The sequence below is a fragment of the Chelonoidis abingdonii genome, chromosome 25 (assembly GCF_003597395.2).
Source record: "Chelonoidis abingdonii isolate Lonesome George chromosome 25, CheloAbing_2.0, whole genome shotgun sequence".
NCBI lineage: Eukaryota > Metazoa > Chordata > Testudines > Testudinidae > Chelonoidis > Chelonoidis abingdonii.
In genome coordinates this window covers 6,817,136-6,831,738 of record NC_133793.1, presented here as the reverse complement: position 1 = coordinate 6,831,738, position 14,603 = coordinate 6,817,136, and the positions used below count along the sequence as shown (strand labels likewise).

At 51.4% G+C, this 14,603-nt stretch overlaps 1 protein-coding gene across 2 annotated transcripts; it reads left to right on the top strand.

Annotated features, from left to right (window-relative positions):
• The first annotated feature begins 171 nt into the window (after window positions 1-171).
• Window positions 172-12,947, top strand: TXLNA (taxilin alpha). 2 transcript variants are annotated; one of them, XM_032787802.2, is made up of 11 exons: window positions 172-469; window positions 1,884-2,134; window positions 2,896-3,234; window positions 4,851-4,942; window positions 5,960-6,130; window positions 7,007-7,201; window positions 7,792-7,911; window positions 8,264-8,338; window positions 8,963-9,055; window positions 9,668-9,763; window positions 10,322-12,947. In XM_032787802.2, the coding sequence occupies exons 2-11, from the start codon at window positions 1,918-1,920 to the stop codon at window positions 10,637-10,639; spliced, it is 1,716 nt and encodes a 571-aa protein (XP_032643693.1). In that variant the 5' UTR covers window positions 172-469; window positions 1,884-1,917; the 3' UTR covers window positions 10,640-12,947. The 2 variants fall into 2 exon arrangements, with proteins under 2 accessions (XP_032643693.1, XP_032643692.1); XM_032787801.2 differs by having other exon boundaries at window positions 448-534.
• Window positions 12,948-14,603: the final 1,656 nt, after the last annotated feature.

Here is a 14,603-nt window from a genome sequence, read left to right as displayed (position 1 = left end):
CCCCGTCTAGTCCTTCTCTAACCCCAGCTCTCCCGCCTCGCCCCTCGGCTAGTGCCTCCCTGCCCCCGCCGCTTAGGGCACGAGGAGGGGGTTTCTACTGCCCCGCCCATGCCCTTCCTGGCGCGAGGCACGCCGGGAGATGTATTATCACCCCCTGGCGCCAGGCACGCCGGGAGATGTAGTCGCACCGGCTGCCCGCCTCGAATGCCGCCGCTGCGGTGTATTTCCCGGCAGGCCCCGCGCCGCCCCGCTCGCGGATTGGCTAGCGGGCCCGGCGGGTGACGACGCATGCGCTCTCTGTACCCGCTCAGAGGCCCGGCCTGGAGGCTGCAACCGCTTGCCCCGTCCCGGAGCGCCGCCGCGGGGAAGCAGGGCCGCCGAGCAGGAGCTGGGGGCAGTGAGGCCCCGAATGTAGGGGGCTCTCCCATCTGCCGGAGTGCGGCCGGCGGCGGCTCCTGATTGGCTGAGGGTAGGGAGCCACGTCAAGCTGCTCGGCGGTGACGTCACGCGGTACGGCGGTGATGTCATTGCAGGGTAGGGGTGACGTCCCTGCCTGCCGCCGTCGGGGCAGAGGGAGCCCGCGGGGGCGGGGTGGGTGCTGTGCGCGGCGCGGGGAATCGCGGGGTATCTAGGGCAGCGGGGGCTGGCATAGGGCACTTGCAGGGGATGCTGAGGCAATGGCGCCTGGGGCTCTGCAGAGTTGGGTGTGGCACCACAGGGCACACTGGGTAGCGTCGTGATGTGCGCAGAGCGTGGGGTGCTACCGGGAGAGGGGCTGAATGCAAGGTGGGGAATCAGTGGTGCTAGGCCTGCGGGTGAAAGATGGGTCCATCTTGGTGCCTGTGCATGAACAGATGCCGTGCTTGCCTGGCCCCCATTACTTTTTAACTTCCCCTGGCTTCACGTGGCTGATTGTGCCCTGTGTTGACCTCTGAGAAGAGCCATAGATTAACCGTGTGTAGCTATGCCCAAATTTGAGACAAAGTTTTTCTCTTGTCATATGTGGGATCTAGATTGCCCTGGGAGAGAGAAACTGCCTGTGTTTCATAATTATAAATGTCTCTGAAATGGAAGACTGCAGAGTTGCTGCAGCAATTGCTTTTCCTGTCACCTGAGTGGTGAATGAGAGATTGAGGGTGAGAGAGAGAGAGAGTATCCCTGGAGGGGCATGAAACTAGAAAGAAGGTGGACTTTGGCTTGCATCTGTCAGTTGTGTTTATGGAGCTGTTGATAAATCTCTTTGTTGCTGACCGCCATCTCTTCTTGGAAATTGCATGCTTTCCTTCCAGCCAAATACACCTGTTGTTTTAATAGACACAGGTCCCTTTTCTGTCTTGAGGGTCCTGATTCAAGATTTTGGCCTCCATCCATCACTCTTGAGCTAGAAGGGCCTGCATGCTTAGTAAAGACAAAACCTTCCCTGGTGGCTTGTGGAATGAAATGTTCTGAGAGCAAAGCGTGAAGTGAGGGGCGGGGACCTGGCTCTATCAGAAGGCTGTGGTCTGCAGAATACAAAAGTGAGAGAACCATTTAATTTAGGGGTTTGGAGGAACAGTTTACTCAGCTGGAGGAACAGTTATCCTGACATGAACCCTTTATGGCCAGAGAGATAGCTTGGAGATATAAGAGAGAGGATGTATGCGCTTTCCAATAGCAGAGTGGGGTTAACAAAGCTGCTGTTGAGTAAGAAGCAGCATATGAGTCTTACAGCTAGTAGGGGTTGGGGAGGGTCAGTGAAGAACCTTGTTCTCCCAGTTCTGAATGTTTCTATCCCTGTTGATTTCACCTAGCAGTCAGGCTGTTGCAGGGTGGTGATTTCTGCTAAAATCCCATGAATCCTCATTTCTTAAAACTAAACTCAGGTGACATTTCTCTTTCACTAGGGTTTATCGAGACTGAGAGGGGAGAAAAGCCTTGATGAAGAACCAAGGTGGGGAGAACAAAGCTGCTCTGCTGCCTGCCAGTCCTCCCAAAATGAACAGCAATCTGGTGCTAGAGGAAGGAGACGTAGCCGAGGCTGCAGCACCCCTTGAATCTGGGGACTCCACAAGCCAGTCTGAGACATGCAACTCTGAGCCTTCTGCTGCTGGCAATGCTGAGAGCCTGACCAGTGAGGAGCAGGATAATAATGAGGGTATGTTTCTGTTTTGAACTGACTGGCCAAGTCTGGCCGTGGCTTTCTCTCTAGGGTGGCTGTTGTAATAAATTTCCATTCACTCACATGCGGGAGGCCTGTGGCTTTAGAAGCAGAGTCCTGGGTTTCATATCAGGTGTGTGTAATATCTGAATATGTGCAGTCCCAAAGTAGTAACCATGTGTATGGGATGGTGGATACAAAGGGGTGAAGATGCATCGACCACTGGATCTGACCTGGCTGTATTGAATTATTTACTGTTCATCCATTGCTCTGACCTCTAGGACCTTCGGGTCAAAAAATCAAACAGACCTGCTGTACTGGGCATTTTTATTAGCCGTCCCCTAACCACCACCACCCCTGAGCCTATGCATTTGCTCTGCTGTTAGTGCTATAGATACAACAAAAATAACTCTCCAGCTGGGGAAAGCCTTCTAATTAAGTAAGTAGTTAGTTGAAATTAACCCTGCCATCCACACTGATGACCAGTAAATTTGGGGTCTGGTGAGATGCTGAGAGCCTGGTGATGCTCCCTAGATTGGAAGGGAACTCAGCCAGAAGTGCAGCTCCATTGTCAGAGCAGCTAGTTAGAGATGCAGTACCCTGGGAGAGCGCATGTTGCTGAAAGTTTGCTGACCCTGATAGGAAGCCTTTCCACTGCTCTCTGGTTATTACAGAGGGCTACCGCAGAGGAGCTAGCAGGATAGACAGTGTTAGAGAAAGTGTCATGCTTTTGTCCTCGCCTCTCCTGTCTCCCATAGCTTCTCATGTGGAGGAGGAGACAAAATCCTCCCAGCCTGCCATGTGTGATGTCTCTGAAGAGCTGAGCAGGCAGCTGGAGGACATCTTGAACACATACTGTGTGGATGCCAGCCAGGAAGGGCCAGGAGATGATGGTGGGCAGAGCGAGCCCACGGAGCCAGACGAAGCAGACAAGTGCCGGAGCGAATCCCCCAGGAATGGCGAGCAGGAGCCAGGCTGCCCTGAGATGAATGGAGAGAAGGAGGGCTCTAAGGGGACTGAAGAGTTCCGAGCCAATGACGAGTGTGGGGACCGTGATCAGAAACGGGCCCAGGAGAAGAAGAAAGCCAAGGGTCTCGGTAGGGGTTTCCAGCCTTGGTCTGTGGCCTGCCTGGGGTGGGGAACTTTCCTCCTGGGATCTTCCATTTTCATAGTGATTTAACTGCCCTATGCTAAAGCCAGTGAAATAAGCATCCTAACCATGCCCTGCACAGCAATATTACAAAAATGATGTGGCTCCATGGGATGTGAAGAAATATACCCTGTGCTCAGGCACAGATCAACCCTGAGCACTGACGGAGTCTCTGAATTCCGGGTGCACACAGTTTTGGGCAGGGCATGTACAGCTTTGCACTTTGGGCCAAACTGAGTGCATGGCTTCTGAAAACTGTTTTCCCTCCCAGCCTCCCCACCCCTCAGTAAAAGAGAAGGATGCAGGTGAGATCCTACAGAGACCATCAGTCATTCCTGCATTTGGGTGAGAAAGTAAATTGCCCTCTTTGATCTGCATAAGCTGACAACAGAGGATTTCCAAATAGGGTGCGCATGCAAAACGAGTGTACAATTGCCTGTCTAATTTACATCTACATTTATTATAATTACATTTACAAATTAGGCATGAAATTGCACACACAACTATGCACTAAACTTCTTTCCTCCGCTGCATTTACTGGAAGTTGGGGTGGTTTAACAGTTAAACCTGGACGTGTGAGTCCAAGGCTCCCAAGTTCTATTTCCTGCTGAGCCACATGCTGTCTGTGCGGCCTAGGTCAAGTTGCTTATCCAGCCATCTAGCTTAGTATCGATATGACCCCCCACTACTGTAATATCTGAGCATCTCATTGATTTAATGTACTTATTCTCATGGGACCCTTGTGCAGATGGGGAACTAAGACTGAGGCTCAGATCTTCAAAGGTATTTAGCTATAGAGCCCTGCAGCCTGACCCGAACACCATGGGATTTGACTACAGGTGCCGAGTCCGGGTCAGGTAGGAAAACAACCGGACTGACTCTGGTCAGCACTCCTCCTGCCTGGGGTCAGCACTTGAGTGGCTGCATGTCCTGCTCATACCGAGCACCACCACTTCGCTGCACTGTGTGTGCTGCAGACTGGTTGTACTGAGGAGTCACAGTGCATGCAGGCACTTGCAGCTGTCCCCACGCTGGCCCCATAGGCCTGAGGAGCAGATCTAACCCCCTAGCAGGAGATGGCAGTGATGCTGATGCAGGTCCAGGGGTGGGGAAGTGTTGGGGTCAGGTTGGGAAACAACTTGACCTTCTTGGGCTTACGTCAGGTGGGCTTGGGTGTGGGTCAGGCTTAAAAATTAGGCCTGAGAAGGTATCTGTTTAGACACCCACCTCTCACTGAAATCAATGAGGTGCCTAAATTTCTTTGAGGACTGGACCTAAGTAACTTTCCCAAGGTCTCACAAGAAGTCAGTGGCGGAGCAGGGAATTGAACTAGGTCTCTGGAGTCCATCCTCCCAAGGAAACCACCCCAAACTAAATTACACTGGTGGCTCAAATTCACGTGGAGAGTCTGGGAAGTGCATCCGGGATCCTAGCTGTGGTTTTGTGTGTATTTGGAGCAGGGAATTTAGCAGCTTCTGGTTTTCACCTGGGTGCTTCCCATTTGTCTTGTGACTAAGAGCTCTGTGTGAAAGAGGCGTTTCTGCTTTATGTCTTGCATTCCAGGCAAGGAGATCACTTTGCTGATGCAGACACTGAACACGCTGAGCACCCCAGAGGAGAAGCTGGCAGCACTGTGCAAGAAATATGCTGAGCTGGTCAGTTCTTAGCACTACAGGCTTTAGGGCGGGAGACATCTCTCGCTGCCGAGGGATCAAGATTGTTTGGTGACACAGGAGACAGACATGGCCCTAGGTTGAGGGGGACAGCCCATGCATACGCTGCAGTTATTAAACCTGGGGCCTAGCTACATTTTTTGAACCCAGGTGTCCAGAGAGTTTTTAAATCCAGATTGGATATTCTTCTAAAAGATCTGCTCTAGGAATTATTTGGGGGAAGTTTTATGGCCTGTGCCATACAGGAGATCAGACTAGATGATCACAATGGTCCCTTCTGGCCTTCTGAGCATCTAGAGCAGGAGATAATGATACCGACCCATCTCTCATGGAGTCTGTGAGGCTGATTAATACTGAGCATGTCTGCAGCACCTTCCATGCAAGGAGCCTCACAGACCCTCTACAAGGTGGGTAGCCTCATCACCGTTTTACAGGTGTGGAAACTGAGGCACAAAGAGGGAAAATCAGTGCCTCAGTATCACTGACACAGCCACAAATGGGATCCAGGAGTCCTGACTCCCAATTTCCCCTGCATCACTCCCTCTCCACAATTTAAGAGCTATTTTAATACCTGAAAGAAGCACATGGATATGGACTAGCTGTACAGGGAACAGCCTGACTCAGAGCCGTCCTCACAGAAATAAGTTCCATCGGAATCCAGAGTAGCAAATGGTGCGCAAAGAAGTTCCTCTAGAGTGATGAATCCAGGGATAGACCCCCACCCGTATCTAAGCCAAGGACAGTATTTAATGCTAGAGCCAGCCCCTGGCTGCAGGAAAGGTGTTGTGCCCAGCGAGAGCTCTTGCTGGAATGAGGAGGGCAGTATAAGCCATGGATTTCTCCAGGCTTCATTACTGCAGTGACTGTTTGCACTGTGATGCTATTGTTATTCTCTTGGGGGCTAGAACATTCTGCCCCTGAACCCAGAACCCTCTCCCTGGGGTGTAACTGGAGGCTGCTTTGCTGCATATTTCCCTCTCTGCTTCTCCCTCCCTCCAGCTGGAAGAGCACAGGAACTCCCAGAAGCAGATGAAGATCCTTCAGAAGAAGCAGACGCAGCTGGTGCAGGAGAAGGACCATCTGAGGAGTGAACATAGCAAGGCCATCCTGGCGCGCAGCAAGCTGGAGAGCTTGTGCCGCGAGCTCCAGAGACACAACCGCACCCTCAAGGCAAGAGCCTCCTCGCTTCCCACCTCGGAGGCTCTGAACCTCAGAAAAAGGCACCAGCAGAACAGTACTCTGCTTTATCTCTCTTCCTCAGATCAGTGGTTGCCAACCTGTTAGGGCAACTGTACTCATTTACCAGAGTGAGGCTTGGCCGTAGCAGCCATTGCCTACTGCCTGTCATTTGTTAGTGTGCTAACCTTGCACTGCTTCTTAGCTTGCACAGGCAGTGAGAGACTGGGGATTTGGCATGTCTAGTGAGACTGTCAGACAGTTTACAGCAACTGGTGCTTTGTGGTGGGCTAGAACGTCCTAGATGAAAGAAGTGTGCAGTGGCAATGCCCTGGCACAGAGGCTCTTTGGTAAGGTCGGAAGCTGGGAGCCAGGAGTACCAATCACACTCTTGCGTTTTAATAGCTGGGAACCCCTGGGTAGGAAGCAGTATCTGGTGTTCAGCCTTACCCCACATGGGAGGTAAGTCTGGTCTATATGAGACTGTCTGAGGGCAGCCCACTTTCTGCATAGCCCTATGTTAGATTTCACTCCACGATACTGCCCATCTCCTCCCCGTTGCTAAACCTACCCAGCGTAGGACAGCTGAAATGGGCAGATCCGACTTGTCCATTGTCTGCCTTTTGTCTCAGGTGGATGGATAGTTGGAGATGGGGGAAAAGGGCACCAGGATGGGCTGGGGGACGGGAGGATGCAGGGTAGGGGCCACGCAAACCTCTTTCCTTTTTGACCTAAATGATAGCACCTGTGCCCTGGAAGGCAGGGTGGTTTGGGTAATTTGTTCTGTGGGTCAGCTGGTCCAGATGTTCCCTGTGCATTACACGGGGGATTGACCTGGGTCCCTCTGTTCCTTTTCTTTTTCTCCCATAGGAGGAAGGCGTCCAGCGTGCAAGGGAGGAGGAGGAGAAGCGGAAGGAAGTGACGTCCCATTTCCAGGTGACGCTGAATGACATCCAGTTGCAGATGGAGCAGCACAACGAGCGGAACTCCAAGCTGCGCCAGGAGAACATGGAGCTGGCAGAGAGGCTGAAAAAACTCATTGAGCAGTACGAGCTGCGGGAGGAGGTGGGGCACCCATCAGAGGAGAGAAACTGGGGCGTAGCAGGGATAGGGTGGGGGCTCTGCAGAGCAGATGGAATCCTGGGGCAGCTGGGAGGGGGATGTTTCCTCCACTTCTCTCTCTCTCACACACACACACACACGATGTGTATTCCTGGAGACTGGGATCATATGCATTTATGTCAAGATAGCACTGCATTGCTGTTGGCTGCACAGAGCTAGTCACCCCAGACATGCCTGATACTCCTTATCGCCATTTTACAAATGGAAAACAGGCTTAGAGCGGTGAAGTGACTTGCCCCATGCAGCGAGCCAGTGGCAGAGAGAGTATTAGAACGGAGGAGCCTTGTGCTCTAACCACCAGACTTCTGCCTCCCCCATGCAGTCACATGGGTTATTGGAACTGAAAACATTGAGATCCCTCCTTTGCCATCCCAGATACTATGAACTAGTGGGCATGTCCCACATAGAATGCACAGGGGCACTGGGCGGCCTGTGGAAGTGCCCTTCTGCTCCTGCAGGATCACTGACGCACGATGTGGGGAGCAGAGCGTAGGTGACCATGTTAGTAACAGCCCCTGTATTTCCCTTGGCAGCATATCGATAAGGTGTTCAAACACAAAGACTTGCAGCAGCAGCTGGTGGATGCCAAGCTCCAGCAGGCCCAGGAGATGCTGAAGGAGGCAGAGGAGAGACACCAGCGGGAGAAGGACTTTGTAAGTCTCCAGCTTTGGCAACTATCTTAGCAAATCCTGTTGAACCTTTTAGCTCTCACCTCCCTGCTAAGGCTTTCCTAAGAGCAGCTGGCCTGTTGGGAGGTAAGGAATTGCCCAGCCAGATGAGGCTGTCCCAGTCCAGTATCCTCTGCAGTGGCCATCCCCAGCAATAGAAGCCCTGGTCTGTTCTTCAGCACTGGCTGTGCTTTGCTACTGGATCAGTGCCAAGACCCTGCCTTGCAGGTGTGTCTGATTCTGACCCAGCTGCCCCTACTCGAGCTAGGATGGACTCAGGCTCTTCGCTGGAGTCCAGTTAGCTCACTGCATTCCCATCTCCCTTGTTCTCCTCTAGCTGCTGAAAGAGGCCGTGGAGTCTCAGAGAATGTGTGAGCTGATGAAGCAGCAGGAGACCCATCTCAAGCAGCAGGTGAGGTAGCACGGCCTAGACTGTCTGGCTCTTATGGTTCCCTTCATCCTGCAAAGAGGCGGAAGGGAACCTGGTTCCCTGGGGGGAGGGGACAGTCTGCACTGGTGTGTTGGCTCCTGGATTTCAAAGCTTGGAAGGTCTCCATCAGCACAGGAGGTACAATGCAGGGTGGGACCTCCCTGTGCCCTTTAACCTCTCTGCTTCCTTGGAGGAAGAAAGAGGCCCCAGTTTTACCAGCATCTTTCTCAGTGCTGGCGTTAGGTTGTCCTTTCACATGGGACAGAAGGCCTGATCCTGCGAGGTGCTGAAGTCAGTGGAAGTTGAGGGCATGCACTACCTTGCAGGATTGGGCCTAAGCAAGATGGGAGGATTGTGCCCCTCTGTCTAGTCTAGGACTCTGAGCATAGCAGCTTGGTGGTGCGAGTTACACCATAGAGCTCTGAGTTCTACTGAACCACAAGGGCTTGAACCCTAAGAGTCAGCTCAGTTCTTCGCAGAAATCCAGGCTCTCCCGTGCTGAGCACTGAACTGGGGAGGAATGGGGAAGGGAGGCTGAAACAACAAGATGCCTGCTGTGCAGTGTCAAGGTACTTGGCGCTGAGCTGTAATTCCCTCTCTCCCTAGCTGGCCCTCTACACAGAGAAGTTTGAGGAGTTTCAGAACACGCTTTCCAAAAGCAGTGAGGTGTTCACTACATTCAAACAGGAGATGGAAAAGGTACGGTGGCTGTCACCTCCGTTGGCCAGAGAGCTGGCATGAGCCTCCCTGATGTGTTAGAGCCACTGTCTGCCACCATCCCCACTGGGTTTCCAAGCTGGTAAAGCAGCAACTCCTTGATTACGTGGAGGCCAGCTTTCACCATCCTCAGAAATCCTCCAGGAGCCACCTACTCCTAGGAAGTAAACCAGCTGGATTCAGCAACCATTAGCAGAAGGACCCTTCCTGTGGAACGGGATGGGTGGAGTTAGTCTGGGATGGGGTGGGAGAGGTTGGTCTAGGGTTAGCAGTGATAGGCAGATCCCAAAGGTTATTAAGGAAGTTTGGAGCTGGGCTTGGGAGTGGCTTAGTCCCATCTCTTATTTAGGTTTGTTGTGCCCTGGTCGATGGGTGGCTTGGGGAGGCCTGGTCAATATATTCCCTCTCAGTGAAACTGACTCCAGTGGGTGGGATGAGGCAAGGTGGAAGGGCTGCTGTACTTTCCTGGGCTGGCTGGCATCTGACCCCTTGCTCAGGGAATGTCCATGCCCCCTCGAGGTGCTGTAGAAACTGGCCAATCCTGACGCTCTGTGTCACTTTTTCACTTTTCCTTTTATTACTGTATTTCTGCAGATGACAAAAAAGATCAAGAAGCTGGAGAAAGAGACCACTGTGTATCGGTCTCGCTGGGAGAGCAGCAACAAGGCTCTGCTGGAGATGGCCGAGGAGGTAAGCCCCATCCTTGGTACCATGCTGCAGCACCTAGTCAGGCATCTGGTTCAGTTCTGCATTTTACTGGGTACACCGAGACTGGCAAATAGCCAAAGGCGAATGCGTCAGAGCCTTGTAGTGGTTAGAACAGACAACTGGGAATCAGTACCAGGAGTCTGGTTCCTGGCTTTGTCACTGATGCATTGTGTGATTTTGGGCAAGTCCCTTCCTCTCAGAGTACAGAGGGGCAAATTAGGGCAAAGGGGATAATGAGACTCACCAGACTCGTGGTGGGGAAGCAAGGGTTAATGATGATGCTTGAAAGGAAGGTGCTACCGAGGTGGACAGTCACTCCCTGCGCCCCAGGGAACAGGTAGGTTGAAAAGGATGGTGACAGCATATGAGTGTTGGGTCTTTCGCTGACTGTTGATGTGTTTGCCTGTGAACTTGGCCTGTTTCTTCCAGGAGTTTCCCTTTGCCTCTCTTCCCCCACCTCAGACCCTCGGTTGCTGTATTAGCTGTAAGACTCTCAATTCCTCACCTTCACTGCTTAGGGACCGTTGACTCTTTTTGCAGAAAACCCTTCGGGACAAGGAGCTGGAAGGGCTTCAGGTGAAAATCCAGCGTTTGGAGAAGCTGTGCCGAGCCCTTCAGACCGAGCGCAATGACCTGAACAAGAAGGTGCAGGACCTGTGTGCCCATACACTCCAGGCCGAAGCAGACACGCTGGAACCCCTAAATGACCCGCCTCGAGACAGCTCTGGTGAGCCAGCACTAGGGGGTGCAGTAGCACAGCAGTGCCCCAGGGAGGATTGTCTTCGCTCAGCAAAGCCGATGCACTGCACGGAACCTGCGGAGAACCCTGGAGAACTGAGCATAGGAGCTTTGGGTTAGATTGGGACTGAGGAATGCTCTCGCTGTGCTGACTAAGCCCTTGGATCAGCAGGTGGAGATAGAGGAAGGGATGGTAACATATGAATGGTTCCACAGACTGATCTAATGTCCTTTCCTTAGTCCCAGGACTGGGGGCTTTGAGATTTTCCAGTTTAGGCTTTTGGAGATTTTTTTTTTTAATATATACATATATATATGATATATAAAACGATGTGCAGGGCAACATACACTTTTATATATGGATATATATAAACTAGATTGACCCACTTCCCTGCGTGTGCGTGGAAAGCTAATACACGGATTTTCAACTGATTGGCCCTTTTGCTAAAAGGCCTTGTTTAGTGGTGGGCTGTGATGCCCTTTTAAAAGCTAGTGCAGCCCAGGGGGCCAGATGGGCGAACTGTCTCCAGTCTCTCCTGCCAGCTCATACCATCCAAACAACTGGAAATGTCACGCGTGCAGTCTGCTGCCATTCTGCTTTCAACGTGACTTTAAAGCAGAAAGTGGAAATGGGGAGAATTTGAAGCATGTCCCAGCCTTGGATGCTCCTTTTTCTCCTTCCTGGTTTTAAACCAACCTGGCTGTAGGCAGGCTGCTGGGGTGTGCTGGCTTATTTTTTCCTGGTTAGCACGTTCTCTTTCCCTTAGAAGAAAGAGGGGAGAGGCTGTTTTTCTTTGTCATACAGTCCATATATTGTATGGGAGCAAAAGGAAATGGAGAAACAGTGGGGGTTTTGGACACATCGGAAAGCCCCCTAGTGACTGTCCCTCTGGGCCTTTGATATTTCCAGAACCTGCCAATATTATAGCCTTATAATTCACAGTTGCCTCTATGCTATACGCACACATGCACAAGTGTATTAAAGAGTTAATCCAAAGGTCTACTTCCTACTTGTTTTGCACATGAATACCGTGAGGGGGTGAAGAGGTCTTCCAAGTTATTGTCTAGATTCCTTTCCCTGTGGAAGGCCTCTGTGCTGCCCCACGGTAAGTGTTTACAAAGCAGTGGTTCCATAAAGACAAAACCTCAGCTTTCTCCTTGGCTGAATAGTTGGACCCATGAGCAATGTGCTCTGGGCTGAGCCCCGAGAAGGAAGCTGTGTCCACATGGATATTCTACTGGCTGTGACGTGTTGCTGCTGCTCCAGTGCTCTAGCAGGCTCCTTTTGGCTTTGTCGTAATAGCACCTCATTCACAAGTACCCTTCCCCAGTAACATACCCATCTGACCATCTTCCTGCCTGTCAGAGTGACAGCTGCTCTGCAGGGAAAGATTGCTGAGAGAAAGGGATGCATGCAATCTCTCCCTTCAGCAGAGTGTGAGAGAAGCGCACAATTTGTCCATCCTGTCAGTCCCATGAGATGGGGAATTTGTTGCTTTAACAGGTCCCTATGGGGGCAAAATCGCACTGACTTCAGTTTGGGAGTCTTTCCTGAGCAAGGACTTCTGAGTTTTGCCCTCAGATAACCATTTCTCTAAACTCGTCCACTCACGTAAATCTCCTCATTTTGGGAGGCAGTCCTCCGGTAGTTTTGAAGCAGGCCTCACTAAAACTTTAGTTCACAATATACTTTATTTTCAGTACCATCCTCCTTTGCTTAAAACCAAACACAATCAGCTCAAGTAAATTTCAGTCACTCTCTGCTCTGTTGTCTTACTTGGACTGGATCAGTTTGGTGGGGAACTTTAATTTATCTTCCCACTGTTTCTCTTCTGGCAACACTGCTTAGCAGCTTCTCTCTAGGCAGCTACACAGGGCCTTGTAAACCATCCACAGTGCTGTTTTGGGGATCAGCCAGCAAAGGTGCTGCTGTACACTTGTCCTGTCTCCACTTGAGTTCAAACAGTATTGAACCAGTATGACTTTTCCGGTTAATGCAATAAGTCTCTAGTGGAGACAGGACCTAACAAGCTGGAATCTTTCTGGTCTTCACAGAGCAGAAGGTCTTAGCCTGCTGATTAGCCTGGGTCTTTCCTTCAGTCAGTGAAACTTACTCCATGGAGCTTGGCTTTGGTTTTGTCTTCTGGCCCCCTTGCTTGAAGTATCACTACTGTCAGCTCAAGGAAGTCTCTCTCTGCCTCTCAATGCAAACTGGGACTTACTGAGCAAGAGAATGTATTTATGACCTGACGGGACCATGCCTCGTTTTTGAAAGGTTAGTTAAGGTGAAGGGCTGCAGCCTGTATCCGGACTTTCCTCAGCTCCTGCTGTTTAGAAATCCACAAACTCTTTTTGCGGTGGTACAGATAACCTGTGTCTGGGATCTGTTGTATGTATCTTCATATCCAATAGAAATGCACATAAACTACTTGCTGGTGTGTTTGTACTTCTTCCCCCCTACACCGTGAGCTAAGTTTTCTGTATCTTTCTAGAGAGAATGATGTTCTTCTCCTGTATCCTAATTACAGGCTGTATCCACCATGGAGTGTGCATAAAATATTTGCAAGTAACCAGGGAGAGCAGGAAATGCTGGGCATGGGGAGGGTCAGTGCTCTGACGCCAGTGCGTCACTAGATCCATATAGCTACTTGTGGGGCTGCACCATAACAAGGGCCTCCTTTGTGTGTGAGGAGGAAGCATTGATGAGCTGGGAGCCAGTTCAGCATTTTAGCAAGAGCTGGGGGCAAGTGCAGTACATTGTACCCTTTTCACACAAGGATGCTGATGCTATGTCTACACTAGACTTCTGCCAGCAGAGCTTGTCGGTCTGGGGTGTGAAGAGCAATGACCACTGACCGACTGAGCTGTGCCAACCAAAGCCACTAGTGTAGATATAGCTATCCCACCAAAACAGAACTGCAGCTTATCGTGCTCAGGGCGGCTGGAATAAGCAATGTCAGCAGAAGCGCAGTTTTGCTAGTTTTAAGCTGCATTCACACTAGGAGTATTTTGCCTGTATAGTGCTCTGTTACAGTATAGTGTAGACATGGCCTGAGTCTGCCGGGCTCAAACAGCATTCAAGGAATCGGCTGCTTTACCTCAGGCCTGTCCCTTTGTTCATCGCTTGCCAAATGCTGGCACGGGGTCTTGTCCCCTGTTGCTCCTCTCCATGCTCTTCTCCTTGGTGCCATGTAACCTCAGTGGCACTGAGCTGCAGTTCTGATTTTTGCCCTTGTGGAGATGTCATTCCAGATGAGCCCAATTTTACACAGGTCTTGTGGCTGTCATGAGTTGGGCTAGCACTGTATCCTGTCCCCAAGCAGAACAACCACTCCTGCTCCTGGTGAAGCTGGCGGTGGCAAGGAACCAGCCTACCCAAGTCAGGATTGTCTTTGAGTGTCCCTCCAGGCTGGAAGAGGTGCCTACACTCGCTCAAGGAGAGCTAGAAGCAGGGATTTCCATTAATGAGATGTAAAGGGATGAGATCTCAATGGAAGCACAGCTTCTCCCTGGGCTGCTAGGCAAAAAATTGAGTAATGCACCAGCCCACGGAGCCGGAGGCCTTTGGGTGCTGAAAACTGCCAGGCTTGGCTTTAAATGTAAGGCGTCAGAGGGAAATTGACGACTCTTGATGCCGTCCCAACAGCCTCCCCCTTGTGAGGGCCTTTTTTCCTCTGCTTGCTGTGTGACTGACTGACGATCTCCCCAAATGGTACCTCTGAAGCACCAGTCCTGGCATGGCTGTTAATGATCAGCTGGAAGGGACTGAGGACTGGAGGGCAAAAAGCAGGTGGTGTCTTTTGAAAGAGAAAGGTGCTTCCTGCCAAGCCCTATCAGGAAATGATGCCCAACCTCCACAGCTGTCCTGGAAATGGATCCTGCTGCTGAAGCCTGTCAGCACTGCAGGGTTGGGAGGCATCATCCATAAGGCTAGTATTGCACCTGTGGTGAACCCCTGCAGGAGACAGACCACTGTGTCCTTGCCAAGTAGCTGGGCTGCTCCAGGCTCTGGTATATGGTGTTCCAAGAGGGGGATTACGTTCACCCAGCTGGGCCCAAGCCCTCCTTTACAGCTAGCTTTTAA